Below are 18,430 nucleotides of genomic sequence, written 5' to 3'. Positions count from 1 at the left end.
GTTTGGCGGTGGAGGTGGCGCAGGACCTGCATGTCCTTGGTGAAGTGGGAGGGGGAGTTAAAGTATTCAGCCACAGGGCAGTGGGGTTGTTTGGTTTGGGTGTCTCAGAGACGTTCTCTGAAATGATCCGCAAGTAAGCATCCTGTCTCTTCAATGTATAGATCACATCGGGAGCAATGGACACAGTAGATGACATGTGTTGAACACAGGTGAATCTCTGTCAGATGTAGAAGGAACCTTTTGGGCCTTGGACGGATGTGAGGGGGGTGGTCTGGGCACAGGTTTTGCAATTCCTGCAGCGGCAGGGGAAGGAGCCGGTGGTGGAGAGTGGGTTAGTGGTGGGTATGGACCTAACAAGGGAGTCGCAGAAGGAATGGTCCCTCCAGAACGCAGATAGGGGTGGGAGAAAAATATATCTCTGCTGGTGGGGTCTGTTTGTAGGTGGCAGAAATGGCAGAGGATGATGTGATGTATCCGATGTTGGTGGGATGGAAGGTGTTGACCAGGGAGGTTCTGTCCTTGTTGCAATTGGGGGGTGGGGTTCACAGATGGAGGTGCAGGAACTGGAGGAGATACGCCAAAGGGCATTGTTGACTGCATGGGAGGGAAAATTGTGGGTTTTCCCTGACTCCCTTGTTAGGTCCACAATCCCAACCAATCCACCTTCCACTCCTGGCACCTTCCTCTGCCACTGCAAGAAGTGCAAAACCTGCGCCTACAGCTTTCTCCACCCCCCCCCCCCCCCCCCCCCAATCCTTCCTAGGCCCCAAAGGATCCTTCCACATCTGACAGAGATTCACCTGTACTTCCACACACGTCATCTACTGTCTTAGGTGCTCCCATTGTGGTTTCCTCTACAGTGGGGAGACAGGACACTTACTTGCAGATAGTTTCAGAAAACATCTCTGGGATACCGAAACCAACCAACCCCACCGCCATGTGTCCGAATTCTTTAACTCCCCTTCCCACTCCACCAAGGACATGCAGGTCCTGGGCCGCCTGCACCGCCAATCCCTAAGCACCTGACTCCTGGAGGAAGTATGCCTCATCATCTACCTTGGGATTAATGTGGATTGCACCAGTTTCCTTCTTTCCCTTCTACCCACCTTATCCCAGATCCAACCTTCCAACTCGGCACCATCCTCTTGAATTGTCCTACCTGTCCATCTTCCTTCCCACCTATCTGCTCCACCCTCCTCTCTAACCTATTACCTTCATTCCCATCTTCATCTACCCATTGCATTCCCAGCTACCTAACACCCTAGCCCCACCCCCTTCCATTTATCTCTCAACATCCTTAGGTCATTTGCCTCATTCCTGATGAACAGCTTATGCTCAAAACATCAATTCTCCAGGCTCCTCGGATGCTGCCTGACCGGCGCCTTTCCAGCACCATACTTTTGCACATGGAGTGGTCAACTTATGTATGGTATCAGGAAATGAAATTTCACATGAATAATATAACAATCAATGGCAAGTGGGAAAACACCATCAAAAGAATGTGTAATGTGCCCAAGTCTTTGGAGGTTGCAAACCTTATACAACACACAGGAACATTGTTTAATGAGAGATGGTATCGTACTCTTATTTTGAAAAAGACTGGATTTCCTTTTATTAGTTCGTGGGGCATGGGCATGACTGCCTGGCCAGTATTTATTTCCTGTCCCTGGTTGCCGTTGAGAAGGTGAAGGTGAGCTGCCTTCTTGAACAATTACAGTCCATATGCTGTAGGGAGATATACAGTGTCCTAAGGGATGGAATTCCAGGATTTAGACCCCACAATACTGAAGGAACAACAACACGTATCCAAGTCAGCACGGTGAGTGGCTTGAAGGAGAATTTGGAGGTGGTGGTATTCCATGCATCTGCTGCCCTTGTGTTTCAAGATGGAGGTAGTTGCTTGCTTGGAAGGTGCTGTCTAAGAAAGTTTTCCGTGTATCTTGTACATAATATACACTACATCGGTGGTGGAGGGAGTGGATATTTATGGATGTGTTGCCAAATAGATGGCCTGCTTTGTTCTGGATGGTGTCAAACCTTGCAAGGCTGGAATTAAGCCATTTGTGGATGTGAACAAAGCACAGCATCCAGCATTCAATGCTACTGCCAGGGTAGTCTCCACAACCACGAAGGGACATTGATGATAGTCTCCACAACCACAAGGAAGGGACATGGAGTGGTGGGGGGGTGGATACACTCAATGTATGGTTATCTGGAGACTTGGTGATGTACGTACCAAAGGGAAACTGTACCAGTTTAAGGAGCTGTTAAGGCTCAATTACAAATTTGTGATTACCTTTTGTATTTTAATAAAGTTGTCTTTCTTTCAATACATATAAAATAGCTTGCTTTCTTTGTATTAAGATTATCTTAACTTCTTTCATTTATACAGTATGGAAACAGACCCTTCAGTCCATGCCAACCATGTTCCCAAACTAAACTAGTCCCACTTTCCTGCATTTGGTCCATATCCCTTCAAACTTTTCCTATTCACTTACTTATCCAAATGTCTTTTAAATGTTGTAATTGTACCTGTATCCACCACTTCTTCTGGCAATTCATTCCACATACAAACCACAAAGTTGCCCTTCATGTCCTTTTTAAAACTTTCTCCTCCCGTCTTAAAAATATGCCCCATAGCTTTGAAATCCCCCACCCTAGGGAAAAGACCCTTGCTCTTCACCTTATCTATGCCCCTCATGATTTTATAAACTGCTATAAGGTTACCTCTCAACCACCTACATTCCAATGAAAAAAGTCCCAGCCTACTTTTATCATCATTCCCAGCAACATCTTGGTCATCAGTGTACCATCAAAGAAAACACATGCAATATGCCTCAATGACTACTGCCCAGTGGCTCTGACAACCATAATTTTCAAGAGGCTGGTCACAGCATTCACCAACTTTAGTCTCCTAGCATGCCTCGATCCCTGCAATTTGCCTACCAATAAAACAAGTCCACAGCGGACACTATTTGCCTAGCCCCATATTCATCCCTGGAACATTTGGATAACAAGGACACCTACATCAGCTTCCTACCCATTGACTACAGCTCTGCCTTCAACACCATAATCCCTAACAGTCTAATCTTAAAACTGAGACCTCATTCTCAGCTCCACCCTCTGCATTGGATCCTCAGCTTCCCGATCCACAGAGCGCAATCAGAGAAGATAGACAACAGCATCTCCTCCACAATAATCCTTAACATTGACTTCTCAGCCCCCTAATGTACTCCTGTACACCAGTGAATGTGCAACCAAATTCCATTCGAAAGACATCTACAGCCTTGCTGACAACACCATCGTGGTAGGACGACTATCGAACAATGATGAGTCAGAATACAGGAAGGAGATAGAGTGCTTGGGATGTCGTGGTGCAATGATAACAACCTTTCACTCAATGTCGGCAAAACAAAACAACTGATCATTGACTTCAGGAAGAAACAAGCAGGACACACCCCTATCTCCAGCTGAAGTGGAGATCATGGGCAGCACAGTGGCTCAGTGGTTAGCACTGCTGCCTCATAGCACCAGGATCACAGGTTCAATTCCAGCCTCGGGCGACTGTCTGTGTGGAGTTTGCACATTCTCCCCATGTCTGTGTGGGTTTCCTTTGGGTGCTCCGGTTTCCTCCCACAGTCACAAAGATGTGCAGGGCAGGTGAATTGGCTATACTAAACTGTGCATCGTCAGAAGGAAATGGGTCTGGGTGGATTACTCTTCGGAGGGTCGGTGTGGACTTGTTGGGCCGAAGGGCCTGTTTCCACACTGTAGGGAATCTAACCTAATCATCAAGTTTCTAGGAGTTACAATAACCAATGATCTGTCCTTGATCTCCCATGTAGATGCAATGTTCAAGAAAGCACACCAAGGCTCTTATTCCTCAGGTAGCTTATGAAGTTCAGCATATCCATAAGCACCCTCACCAACCTTTACAGACGTACCATAGAAAGCATTCTACGTGGGTGCGTAACAGTCTGGTACAGACTGCTCCATCCAGGACCCTAAGAAACTACAGAAAGTTGTGTGCACAGAAGCTAACAATCCTTTATTTATACTCTCATTCCTGCAGAAAGGCGGTCAACATCAAAGACCCCACCTATCCTGGTCATGCTCAATTCCAATCTTGGTGTCAGGCAAAACATACAGAAGCTTGAACACATACACCACAGGTTCAAGAACAGCTTCTTCTCTGCTATTAGTAGACTGCTTAATGGACCTCTCTAACTTCAAATAATATTGATCTTGCTTTGCACACCTCCTGTTGCAGCTAAAACCTTGCATGTCTCACTCTAACCGCCCTGTGATCTGGATGTCCTTGTTTGCTATCATTTGCCTGAACTGCTCACAAAACAAAGCTTTTCAGCATACTTAGTTACATGTGACTACAATAAATCAAATCAATCTTTACTCAACTCTCTCCACTTTAGAAATATCCTTCCTATACCAGGGTGACCAGAACCAGACAAAGTACCTCAGAAGAGGTCTCACCAACATCCTTTTATAACCTCAAAATGACATACCAACTCCTATACTCAAAAAGTCTGAGCAATGAAGGAAGCATGGTAAATGCTTTCTTAACCATCCTGTCTACCTGTGACGCATATTTCAAAGAATTACGTACCTGAATCCCCAGGTCTCTCTGTTCTACATCACTATCTATGGCTCTACCATTATTTGTAGAAGTCCAGCCCTGTTGTTTCACCAAAATACAAGAACTGTCTAACTGATTAGGAAAATTGTTGTTTTAACACATTATTTAGGATTGAGTCACTCAGTCCTGTTACATGCAGAGTGCTGCTTGAACCCAAGCAAGACTTTGCAAAGGTCTCTCAACCCTAAACCTTTGAAATGCTGCAATGGAAGGCTTGATATGTTTTGACCAAACACTACTTTCTAAAGCAGGCTGCCAGTAAATATAGATCTTCGGTACATGCTTTTCAACCTCTTAAGGTTAAAAAGGTATGGAATCAATTTAGGTGGTTGGAATTCACAAGTGGATTAAAAAAAACAACTAAATGATGCATCTTTTGAGGGGTGAATGGCCTTCACCTGTTTTTACAATTCCTTCCATAAATGCAAGTCCAGTTGGGAAAAAAATAGCAGTTAAACAAACTATCAATTTCCAAATGGAAAATTGGAAGTTTGTCTAACTGCTATTTTATATTTTAATTGATATTCAACTTCCCAGGCCCTAACATCTGGAATTTCCATTTTCAATTTCTTTATTTCATTGTCTCCCCCAACTTGTAATAATATCTCATGTGGTTTGTGTCAAATTTGGTTTCAGAATGTCTCATGACAGATCTTAGTACATTATCCCATACTAAAGTTACTTTATAAAGGCAGGTTGTTGTCGTCATACATGGGTATGTTTTAGAATACCAAAACTATAGATAATTATTGACTGATTATTCTGTACATGCAATGGTTCTAAAACAATGTAAGAAATCACTGAGACATGCACAGCAACTTTCCCAAGAAAGCCTTTATTGTACAATGTAACTGTAGTGTATATGGCATAAAGACACGTACTGATTGCACAGACAACTGACAGCATAGAACAGACATTCACACGAGTAATGCAGGTCCAGGAGTCCCTTTCATGCTTCTCTCACATCTCCCCCTATCAGTATATCCCCCTGTTCCTTTCTCCCTCACCTTCCTAGAGTTTTGCATTGAATAGCTCAAATACTTTGGGAGTACAAAGCCACAGCTATACAGTTGGCACAGAGATGCAGTAAGTTAACGCAGGTGTAGTGTGTGCATTCTGACATTTGCAGAAGCCACGAAGACATGGTGCAAGGACAGCAGTAATGGAGTCACAGAGATGTACAGCACTAAAAAAGACCATTCGGTTTAACATGCCCATCCCAACCAGATATCCTAAATTAATCTCGTCCCATTTACCAACATTTAAGTTTTATCCCTCTAAACCCTTCCTATTGATATACCCATCCAGATGCTTTTTAAATGTTGTAATTGTACCAGCCCCCACCACTTTCTCTGGCAGCTCATTCCATACATGCACCACCCTCTGCGTGAAAAAGTTGCCCCTTAGTTTGCTTTTATCCCCTCTCAGCACAAATCTATGCCCTCTAGTTCTGGACTCTCCCACCTTAGGGAAAAGATCTTGTCTAGTTACTCTATCCATGCCCCTCATGATTTTATAAATCCCCATAATGTCGCCCCTCAGCCTCCAACACTCCAGGGAAAACAGCCCAAACCTTTGAACTCTGGCAAAATCCTTGCAAATCTTTTCTGAACCCTTTCAGGTTTCACAACATCCTTCACTAAACATTCACAAGACCACATAATTTTGGTCATACACAATAACTAGTCAGCAACAATTTGCATTTATATACTGACTGTAACAAAGTAAAAGTGTCCGAGAGCATTTCACAGGACCTTCAAGCAGCAACAACAACTGAGCACAAAAGGAGATATTAGGGTAGGTGACCAAAACCTTTAATCAAAGAGTGAGTTTTAAGAAAAGCCTTACAAGAAGTGACAGTACCAGAAAGATTAAAGGACAGAATTTCAGATCTCAGAATCAGGGCAGTTGAAGGCTAAGCTGCCAATGGTGAAGCAGTGGAAAGAAGGTAGAATTGGCAAAGAGGAAAAAGACAAAGACTCATTTCTCTAGAGCCTTTCAGGATTTGTCAAGTAATTTTCAGTAAATGAAATACTTCAGTAGTATAATCACTCTTGCAATTTAGAAAAAGCAACAATCAATTTGCAAACAGCAAAGTGAGAGTCACCAGTTTTTCAGTTTATGTTGGCAAGTAAATATTAGCCAGGGCATCAATCCCCTGTTCATCTTTAAATTCTACCATTCAATATTTTACATCCACCCGAGCAGTCAAAAATCATTTTGACACACATGGCACCACTCCTTCTGTATGGCATAAATGGCAACAGAGCACCAGCCTGGATTGTGAACTCACATTTGAATCAGAGACTTGTGGGTTCATACTGCTTCAATGATGAAGGTGTCACCTCATAAGGCATGTCTGACACTAGTTTACATTCTCATTGTGGAATTTAGAGACTGGAGGCACAGTGCGATGCCAGGACAAGTGGATGGAGAAAGTGTATCGCAATTCTGCAACCACACGAACAATTAACTCCCATCCCCTAAAGTGAACTACCTTACCTCAGAGTGCAGTCAGGAAGGAATCCACTTCTGGAGGCTCCTGCATAATCCAGGCAGTCGGTACCCACATTGCCCACCTCTCCCTGCTGCCCTAACTTTTGGAGGAGTGGGGATGGGAGGTGAGGCTTGTTAGTGGGTGGAGTGTAGAGAATGGGATGGGTGGGGGTGGGCTTAAAGTGCAGGGCTGAAGAGACCAGGATCCTAGATTCTAATCATACAGCATATCATCTGCTGGGGGGAGGGGAATTAATAGTAGGCCTCTACTCCCTCCCTCCGATCATCCCACCCTCGACAAAGGCAGCTGCAGGCCTGAGGATTGGGTGCAAGGCTGAGGGTGAGGGGGTCAACCTACCCCCCCACCCCCTCCCTCCCCCCTGTCCAAAACTGCTGGAACTTTCTCTGTATCTTGGAAGGGGGTGGGGGGGGTTTCAGGCCTTTCGTCCCCACACCCCTGCCCAACCCGCCCTCCCCCCCACCCCACCCCTCAACCCCAGAACCTCAGCTCCTCGTACACCCTAACCTGCTGCCCTCCGTTGTCATGGCGATCAGCCTATCCGAGCTCCGGCCGTGACGTCATGGTGCCAATGGGAGACACCACTCGAGTCGGAGCCGGAAGTACTGGTGAGGGTGGGGCGGGGCCAGTGTTATGTGACGTCACACGATTGACAGCGAGCCCGGGGAGGGGTTTGAGCGCGTGCGTGCGTCAAGGGGCGTACCCAATCGGAAGGCGGATCGCTGTTCGAACGAGCATTCTCCACCCTCATCCCCTCCCCCACCCCGGGCTAAAGTCATGGCGTCGAGTGTTCGAGTCCTGCTCAGGGAACACCACGTTTAACGGGGGTGTTAAATAAAAACCGAAAGAAATGCTGTAAATCAGAAACAAAAGAAAAAGAAGAAATTGCTGGAAAAGCTAAGGAGAAGTTCTGAGGAAGGGTCAGCGGACCGGAAACGTTAATTCTGGATTTATCTTCACAGATGCTTCCAGATCTGCTGAGCTTATCCAACAACTTCTGTTCTTGTTTAACAAGGATGTTAATCAGGGTTGGATCTAGAGGGAGATGTTGAGTAGGCTGGGGCTGTAGGGGAGTCCAAATCTACAGGAAATAAGTTTAAAGTGAGAAGAGAAAGATTTAAAAGGGGCAACTTTTTTCCAGGCAGAGGGTGGTGCGTGTGTGGAGTTAGCTGCCAGAGGTGGTGGTGGAGGCGGATACTATTACAACAACATTTAAAAGGCATCGGGATGGGTACATGAATAGAAAGGATTTGGGGGGATATGGGCCAAATGCTGGCAAATGGCACAGATTAATTTAGGATATCTGGTCAGCATGGACAAGACAGACCGAAGGGTCTGTCCGTGTGCTGTACAACTCTGACATATTTCATTGTTATAATGAAAGTATAAGAGTAGACTCTGAATATATACTGGAAATACTCAAGTTCCTTGCTGATTAAAAATGAGGTTTATGGGGTGGGGTGGGGTGGGGTGGGGTAAGGATAGTGGTAACATCTGTGGATAGGGAAACAAAAATTGTCACCATATTACAGTTGGTTGGTCTTTTCTTGTAATTAAGGCTGGCTGCACTGTCTCTTAAAAACAGAATAAATGCTTATTGTTCAGTTGTAATTGCACAATTTCACCACAGAACACAGAAGCGTTAACCTCTGTGTTGCTGGACAGAATTGTGTCAGGCTGCCTTACTTTATTAAACTAATAACCTTGCTTTATGCAGAATGCATTGCATTGATTCTTTTGACCGATCTCAAAACCGAAAGGTCCCGTCTGGGGATTTACATCTTCATTTGTTTGAGATCTAGGCCAACGTAAAATAACTAAGTGACACCGGGAGATTGGAGAACCAACAGACACAAAATTTATGATTAGGTAGCAGGTGCTAAGGCTTTACAACCCTGCAGCAAACTTGTATTTACATTATGGAGCTACTCCTCACTGGGCATAAATAGCAGTAAGTGGAGTTAAAGAGAGGGAAAAGAGAAATACATGGAAAACTAACTGGAACCTGAACTCGAACCACATGAAATGTTAGAAACGTACAGGTAAGCATATGGAGTTGACAGACTAACGTGAAGCAGTACAGTTCATGGGATAGTCTTTCAACAATGTAACACTAAGATTAGAGCCATGTATATCTCCAAATACTGCGTAGAGTTATGTTTAGGCTTAACACATAATAAATAGATAATAAGCCCAAGCCTAAAGAGATTGGTCTTGCCTTCTTCTTGACAAGTCTGACTTAAACCCAAATTTATGGGGGGACATAAAAACCATACTTTTAAAAAAATCATGACAGCATTGAAGATTAAGAAACAGACCTGAAATTATTTTTAAGAACTAAAAGTGATCACTTTTTCAAAAAAATTTTTGGGACAGCTTTAAGGCCAGCTAGCAGTCAGTGAAGCCACTGAAGAAAACGCATCTCAACAGAAAACTTCTTCAGAAAAACCACCAAAAAGAACAAATTCTGACTAAAAGCCTTTTATAGCCAGTAACAGATGATACAAATTTTATCTAAAAAAAACATAGTAAAAAGCCAACTCATAGCCAAGGAGATAAATCCAGACCAAGCACTGAAAGAGGCAGATTGTCAGACACCCAAAGCAGATTTGATCCCTTAAAGGGAAAAAAAAACATGCCAAGTTTGATAGTCAAAGATCATTGTATCTTATCAATTAACATCATTTTGGGAAAGTTTCCACTCAACGATTGTTAGGAATCCTTCAGCCACCTTGGAAAAGGTGTACCGTCCTTAGTCTCAAGACAACATTCCGATATCAGAAAACCAAAATTTACTTTAAAAAGCAGCTTTTAGAACTGCAGAAACTTTTAACATCTTTCACTTTTAGTACTACAATCTCTACAACAAGAAAGTTTCAATAAATAACTTTAATTAACTAAGAGTTTAACATGGAAGCAACAGTATCATACACAGATCAAAATCCAAATGATCTTCGAGATCAAGGAAATAAAACAATGTCTATGGCCTATCAACAATCAGCCAATGTAATAAAAATCATCCATACTAATCTTTACACTGAAAAAATTCAAACTATCAGATCCATTTGATAAAAATCAGCAAACTGGTGAATGTGGAAAGCACAATTTGTATGGAATGAACAGCTTCAGGATTACATAATGGGTTATCACACTACTATGTGGGAAGAAAATTAGATCATATGATAGATAGACAACAGATCGATGAGAAACACACATCTATTGCATTCCCGTCACTTCATCAAATCGTTTCTGCCTCTTCTTTGCCTCCTTTAGAGCAGGAACCACGTGCTCAACTGGAATAAGTAAGTACAGTGTGTCACAAAATGCCACTTACCTTTGACTGATCCCCGTTTTGCACTTCCTATTCAAGGTGGTGGCCAGACCACCAAAATCAATTACATTTTCAATATAACAGAAGTCAGCAGAGAAACAAACACTCCCTAACTTCACCACAACTTTTTCTATACCTAATCAAAGACTTTCCTTACCCACCTGACCAATGAAGATGAACAAAGTCAAAGACTCAGGGAGCATTGGGAGAGATAAAAGGAAACATTGTATAGTAAACAGGGTAAATACTGATCACGTAACTTAATTAATATTTATCATGGCAGAAGAAAAGCTTGGAGGAGAGTTGTTCAGAGACACTGGGACCTTGGAACAACCTTGTGATGATGTCAAGGAGTTGTTCCTCACTCTAATAAATAGCATTGTATACAGAATTAAATAAATGCAAGAGAGCAGCAGCATGAAGTCTAGCTATGTGAACATGAGAAATGTGCAGATAAGCATGTAGAATTAGAATGACAAGCATTAGGTGGTAGAGTTCACGGAATTGCCTTTCAAAAATAGGACAGTAAGATTAGATCTTGGTATATCTTGGAAAACTATGTATTATAATATTGAGTCTTAATACAGAACAAACAAACAGTGTTATATAGAAGCCAAAGGTGGTTGTTGACCTTGCCTTTTCCTCAACCAGTCTGTCTGAAATCCAAACTCATTGATATACTGTATAACAAAAGAGAAGACAGGCAAGGTATTACATGATAGTGCTGAAACATTCAATTTGTATAAATGCACTGAAGCTCATCACCAATGCTAAAATCTACAATCAAAAAAAATGAATGCACTTAGAAAAGCATAATATGATCAAAGTCAACATGATTTTAGAAAAACTTTAGAAATCTTGTTTGGACAAATATTAACTTTTTAAGTGTGTAACTAATAAAAGGTAAATAAAAGGGAGCCAATAGATTTGTATCTCTGGATTTCTGCAAGGCATTCAATAATGTGACACACAAAAGATTAATATAGAATAAGGGCCCCTGGAGTTGGATCAATACATTTGCATGGATGAGCTTAGCGAACTAACAGTAACCAAAAAGCAGTCACGAATGGGGAATTTCCAAGTTGGGAGGCTGTGAATAGTTGAGTACCACAAGATTCATAACTGTCGTCTGAGTTATTTATAATATGTACTAACGAATTAGACATATTACCCTCTGTCTCATCATCTAAGTAGGTTGGTGATACAAAGCTAAGCGGGAATGAAATCTGTGAGGACACAGAGGCTGCAAATGATTTGGAAACAAGTTGATAGATGGAATACAATGAGACCAACGTAATGTGGGAAAATGTGAAGTTACATACTTTCACTACCCTCAGGTCCTGATCTCATTGTAGCCTTCCACCAAACGTGGATAAAGAGATGGACTTGAGAGGTGACAGTGATTACTCTTGATAAAAGACAGCACTTGACCAAGAGTGGCATCAAGGAGCTGGTAAAATTGAAGGCAATGAGAATCAAGGAATGGGACTCCATTCATAGAATCATACCCAGCACAAAGATAGATGGTTGGCTTGACCTTCAATGACAATCAATCAATCAGTCTCAGAACATTACTGCAGGAGTTCCTTAGGGTTGTGTCCTCAGCTTCAGTCACTTCAATGATGCCTCCCTCCATCATATGCTCAGAAGTGGGAATGCTCTCAAATAATTGCCTAGTGTCCAGTACCATCTCCTCCAGTGCTGAAACCACCTGTATTCCTATAAAGCAAGATCTGGACTGTTAAGTAACAAATAACATTCACATTGTACAAATGTGAATAATGATAGTTTCCAATAAGACAGAATTTAATCATCACTCCACAACGTTCATATAAATGTAAATAATAGATGCAGGAAAAAATGTGGGCCTACTCCACATGGATCACAGCTGATCCTCTACTTCAACACCATACGCCTGCTCCATCCCCAGACACGGATATCTTTAGCATCAATAAATCTATTTCTTTCTTAAAAGCAGTGAATTGGCTTGCATGGTACTCTGTGATGGAGAATTCCACAGTTCACCAATCTCCAAGTGACAAAATGTCTCTTCACCTCAGTCTGAAACGAGTCTACCATATATCCTAAGGTGGTTAGCTTTTTCTCTGGACCTTCACCCAACATCTATTTGCCTATCCAAATGGACAACTTTCATATTTATCCATGTTATGCTGCGTCTACTATACATTTGTCCACTCACCAAACTTGTTTAAATTGTCTTGAAGTCTCCTTACATCTTTCTTGCAACACAACATTATTTCGGTCATCAGCAAACTTTGAAATATTACACTCCATTCTCTCATCGAATTCGCTGATATATATTTGAATAGCTGGGAATGAAACACTGACCCCTGCAGCACTTTCCACTCCAAAAATGACCAATTTATTGTTGTGGTTCTGTTCGCCGAGCTGGAAATTTTTGTTGCAAACGTTCGTCCCCTGTCTAGGTGACATCCTCAGTGCTTGGGAGCCTCCTGTGAAGCGCTTCTGTGGTGTTTCCTCCGGCATTTATAGTGGCCTGTCCCTGCCGCTTCCGGTTGTCAGTTTCAGCTGTCCGCTGTAGTGGCCGTATATTGGGTCCAGGTCGATGTGTTTGTTGATGGAGTTTGTGGATGAGTGCCATGCTTCTAGGAATTCCCTGGCTGTTCTTTGTTTGGCTTGCCTTATAATGGTAGTGTTGTCCCAGTCGAATTCTTGGGAATTCCAATATACCGGCCACTACAGTGGACAGCTGAAACTGACAACCGGAAGCGGCAGGGACAGGCCACTATAAATGCCGGAGGAAACACCACAGAAGCGCTTCACAGGAGGCTCCCAAGCACTGAGGATGTCACCTAGACAGGGGACGAAACGTTTGCAATAAAAATTTCCAGCTCGGCGATAAGAACCACAACAACGAGCACCCGAGCTACAAATCTTCACCCAAACTTTGATGACCAATTTATTCCTGCTGTGTTTCTTGGTTGCTAACTAATCCATACCAATACTACCATAACGTACTAATTCACAATCCATACCAATATTTTACCACCGATCTTATGTAGTATCAGCTTTCAGTTTTTAAACTAACCTCACTTTAATTCCTACTTCCAATAGACCCTTGCTTCCCCAGCACTTCAGACAGGTTATGTGTCTTCTTCTGTAAAGGTCAAACTAAATTAGGTATTTAATTCCTCTAGCATTTCCTTATTTGATGCCATTACCTAGACTGAATCCCCCACGATCAATATTCTGGGGGAATTATCATTGATGAGAAATGGAACTGAATCAACTATATGAATACTGTAGCTCTAATGGCCAGACAGTGACTGGGAATCCTGAGAAGATGGTGGAGTAATGGTATTATCACTAGACTAGTAATCTAACAGGCCAAGCTATTGCTCAGATCTATTGTGACAGCTGTTGAAATTTAAGAAACAAATCTAGAATTGAAAATAGTCCAGTGATGGAATCATCAATAGTCACGAAAACCAAAATTCACTAAGCATTCTTTACGGAAGGAAATCTGCTTTCCTTAACTGGTCTGGCCTACAAGTGACTCCAGACCCACAGCAATGAGGTAAACTATCCTCTGCAATACTCTGCTCAGTCACTCAGTCTAAGGGCAATTAAAAATGGAGAGCAAATAGCCTTACTGGTGATGGCGACATCACATGAAAGAATAAATATATTTAAAAGAATATTCTGGGGTAACAAATCTAATGTCTCTAAGCTAGCCTACCATCTGCAAGGCACAAGTCAGAAATGTGATGGAATACTTTTCACTAGGCTGGGTGACACAGCTCCAACATTCAAGGCAGTCCACTTGATCAGCAACTGCATCCACCAACCATTCACATACTCTGACTTGGAGACAGTGAGGACTGCAGATGCTGGAAAGTCAGAGCTGGTAAAATGCGAAGCTGGAAAAAAAAAGCAGGTTGAGCAGCATCACAGAAACAGGACAGTTGACGTTACAGGCAGGACCTGATGAAGGGTCCTTCCCGAAACATTGACTCTTCTGATCACCTGATGCTGCTTGACCTGCTGTGCTTTTTACATCTTCACATTTTATTGGCATTCACATACTCCACCACTGATGCACAAGGGAAATTATGTACACCATCTTTAAAGCATTATTACAACTCACCAAGGCTCCTTTGATAGCACCTTACCAACTAGAACAATATGTGCAATAGAGGTATGGAAAAACCACCAGCTGCAAATTGGAAGCCACGCACCATCTCAATCTCGATCTATATTTTAGCCTTCCTTCAGTGCCACTGGATCAAAATATTACAACTTCATAGAATAGGATCACAGAATCCCTGCAGTGAGGAAGCATGCCATTTTGCCCATCAAGTCAACACTGACCATCAGAGCACCTCACCCAGACTCACCACTCCCTTACCCTATCCTGTAATTCTGCATTTCTTATGTCTAATCCACATAGCCTGCACATCCCTGGACACTATGGGCAATTTTAGCTTGACAAATCCACCTAACATCTTTGGAATGTGAGAGGAAACTGCAGCAACTGGAAGAAGCCCATGCAGACAAGAGGAGAATATACAACTCCATACAGTCGCCCGAGGGGGGAATCAAACCAGAGTCCCTGACGCTGTGAGGCAGCAATGCTAACCACTGAGCCACAGTGCCGCCCCAGTGTAGGTAGACTGCAGTAGGTTCAATGCAACAGCTCGACACCTTCTCGAGGGCAAACAGGGATAGGTAATAACTTTGCTAGTGACATTCACACCACATGGAAGATTTCTAAAAAGTAAATTTTTAATAATTTATCCAAAACTTCATTCATCACTTCATTTGACCCTTTGTCTTCCAGCGAAGTCTCATCCAACTCTTGTGTAACACAGGCTTGTGTTATGAAACAGATAGCTGTTCTAGACATTGAGTAGAAACAAACAGTGGAATCAAGACAAAAGCGTGGGCACATGGGACTTTGCCAGCAGCACAAAGGATAGGACAAGATTCCTGCTGACAAAATGAACCAGTGAGCACACAAGACTATCCAGTCTCACCTTTAAAATTGAAATATTTATTCCATGAAATGAAAAGTGGGAGATTTAACTCCAATAGGCACAAATAAGTTCATAGGACAATTAGTTCTTGAAAGTACTAATTCAACTTTTATGGAAAAAAAATGAACTATGCATGAATAGGTCTGAATTTCTTTTAAATACAAAATCAGATCACTTCTTTGCACGTTTGAATTGGAAAACAAAAAAAAAATCCCATATAGAACCTGGTAAAGTAATAAAAACATGCCCAAACCCCATGCTTTGATTACAGTTCTGGCAGATGGGTTGTTTGTCTCAGATACATTAATTCTAACTGGTGAAGATACAGAATGCTTTATGCAAGAATAATTTTGAGTGGTTTCAGGTTAACGTGGTAAGAATATTGCCACAACGCGTTGTAGAGAACAGGTTCCTCTCGACACGCACCCCCCAACCGTCTGTACAGACATTTTTTGGCAACAAACGTGCAAGCTCAGCCACTATTTCACTTTTGATTTTCCACACTCTGGCATGGAGAAATGTATTTGAGGGTTTTCTGCAGTACATGTGCATCAGCTGGTTCTATCCTCTTGTAGTAGTTCTTTTTAGTTTCTATTATTCCAAAGCCAAATTTTCTGTAGAATTCAATAGCTGATTCATTGCTGATTTGAACGTGCCTGAAAAGGTAAACACAGTGTTAATGTACATTGCAGCTTTAGAAATTCAGCATCACATCAGATCACATTTATAGTACAGCTGCAGCAATGGCTGTTCTTACGTTTGTAAATGCAGTTCAAATCTGGAGACAGGGCTTAACCACATCCCAAAGGGAAATGAAGCAAGGACACCTCAGGATAGGGAACTGAATGTGCTTTGGATTCAATTTACACACTGAACTGAGCATTCGCACCAAGATCTTTTGATTTTTCACGAATGTTACACTCATGAAGTGTGCATGCACTGTTATTCCAGCACACAGTGGATAGACATCACTTTATCTCTAATTTGGATTGGGAGACAAAGTAACGAACATCACTGCAAGTTCATTCTGAGAAGACTAAGCCAGATCATTTCCAAACCCTCATTAACCAATAGCAAAATTAAATGACAGTAGCTGTCTGCAGTATCAATGGAAGTTTGAAAGGAACAAATTTACACCAAGAACAGTCTGTGACCATATTCATGTCACTGGCAGTTCCAACAGCTGTCCAGAATACATCTAGCACTGACTGATCAATAGCCAACTTGCTGCTATTTAAATGGTTTTCTATTATGTTATTTTTAAATTTGGGTGCTATTTATGCATGCTGTGCACTTTACACAGTATAAAAGAACTAATGGGTACTTCAATCAGAGCTCAAAACAATAATGATAATTCACCTGTCTGCCCCACAAGCAATGTCTTCACAAGAATACCTTCCCAAAGCTGACACTTTATAATAAATTCTGCAATTTACATGCACCTCAGTACGTAAAACCATTTCTGAACTTCTAATCTTCAAGGGAGACATACTATTGTGTCAGAACACCTCGACTCAAGTCCCGAAGGAAACAGAATGAATGAATAATTATTTTGATTTCTATTGTCACATAAACACAAGACCGATTCTAAGGAACCTGATCATAGTGAAGGAAGGATGAATGCTACTGCCCCTATTCAGTTGCATTTATATGATCTTAAAGGCAAGGAGGGTCCAAGATTTCTATACACTTTGTACTGACCATCCACTGCAATTCAAAGTGTTTAGTTGTTTTCACAATTTTTTCCACAGTCCATACTAGTTTGCAGTTGTGCTATATCCACAGAAATTACAAAACACTTTACCTGTTGCATTCACCCTTCCAATATCTCTGCTTCCACTATAAGGTAGAGGTTCAGAGAAGACGTGGATATGACTTGAAGTCTGGAGATCTAAAAGGATTTCCAACTAGTGATCAGCCTCGTAGCTAATAAAGGAATTAGCTAGTTCCCACTGATAAATAACCATTGATAGATACAAGGAGTATCTCAATGTTCATTAGTGTTATTAAGCTTGCATTTAGACTGTGCAGGTGGAGGATACAAATTTGCTCTGAGTGTACAGAAATGCACTTGCTAAACAAGCAACATCACCATAGAAACCTAAAGAGCAACCATCTCTAAATCCAATTATCTACTGGGAACGAACTGGTTTGAAGAAAATAGTGCATACTCACAGATAAATATTGTCAAAAGTCCCATCCTTTTCACAGATGTTTAACACATGATTCAGCATTTTAGTTCCTAAATAACAATAAAGAGAATAAATCTTTAAATGTTGAATCATAGTACATTTTATTCCCTGAAAAATAAAACTAATCAAATGGGGCTAGATTAGGTTGGGATATCTGGTCGGCAACGATGAGTTGGACCGAAGGGTCTGTTTCCATGCTGTACGTCTCTATGACTATGACTCTATGCTATATGTAATTTCCAGAGTGCACCTTGACTGAAAGTTTCCATATCAAGATGCAATCCAAGAAAAGCTCTTTGAATTTTACAACAAATATGACACCTTTAAACTTTCATAAGGGTCTATGTTAACTACTTCAAGTTAGCATTCCAACTTCAAAACTGGGCTTTTACATCAATTTATACTTCAGCAAATTATACTTTTAAAGTCTTATATTGAAATACAAATGATGGAACCTACTCATTTTCCTTAGCTTTTATGTTTTTGGAATACTCTTCATGTGAGGTTCAAGTTCCCTGCAGGTGGTGCTGGTCGTCATAGCCCATCATATTTTGCATCAAAACAGCATTGTTAGTATTTTGTGCTTTGACAGCATCACAATCTAGATTAGATTCCCTAGTGTGGAAGCAGGCCCTTCAGCCCAACAAGTCCACATCGACCCTCCGAAGAGTAACCCACCCAGACCCATTCCCCTACATTGACCCCTGACTAATGCACCTA

General features: G+C 41.9%; 2 protein-coding genes across 4 annotated transcripts in view; both read right to left on the bottom strand.

Annotated features, from left to right (window-relative positions):
* Nucleotides 1-12,954, bottom strand: part of usf3 (upstream transcription factor family member 3) — a 57,357-nt gene extending 44,403 nt beyond the window's left edge. Inside the window, exons 1-2 of one of the 2 annotated variants that reach the window (XM_087987909.1) lie at nucleotides 12,009-12,954; nucleotides 11,132-11,180 (exon numbers count right to left, since the gene is read on the bottom strand). The gene's annotated coding sequence lies outside the window, so the exon portion shown is untranslated. Of the gene's footprint in view, nucleotides 1-7,156; nucleotides 7,581-11,131; nucleotides 11,181-12,008 lie in introns of those variants that run through there. The other variant, XM_087987908.1, reaches the window with a different exon arrangement.
* A 2,560-nt stretch (nucleotides 12,955-15,514) lies between these two features.
* naa50 (N-alpha-acetyltransferase 50, NatE catalytic subunit) overlaps nucleotides 15,515-18,430 on the bottom strand; it is a 30,136-nt gene continuing 27,220 nt past the window's right edge. For both annotated transcript variants that reach the window (XM_043691255.2, XM_043691256.2), the window contains exons 4-5: nucleotides 17,694-17,760; nucleotides 15,515-16,174 (exon numbers count right to left, since the gene is read on the bottom strand). In XM_043691255.2, coding sequence (XP_043547190.1) covers nucleotides 16,003-16,174; nucleotides 17,694-17,760 — 239 coding nt within the window. In that variant the 3' untranslated portion in view covers nucleotides 15,515-16,002. The remainder of the gene's footprint in view (nucleotides 16,175-17,693; nucleotides 17,761-18,430) is intronic.

This window comes from Chiloscyllium plagiosum, unplaced genomic scaffold (assembly GCF_037043375.1).
Source record: "Chiloscyllium plagiosum isolate Xiang-an unplaced genomic scaffold, Cpla_swu_hap1 HiC_scaffold_6, whole genome shotgun sequence".
NCBI lineage: Eukaryota > Metazoa > Chordata > Chondrichthyes > Orectolobiformes > Hemiscylliidae > Chiloscyllium > Chiloscyllium plagiosum.
This window is presented reverse-complemented; position numbering and strand designations above follow the sequence as displayed.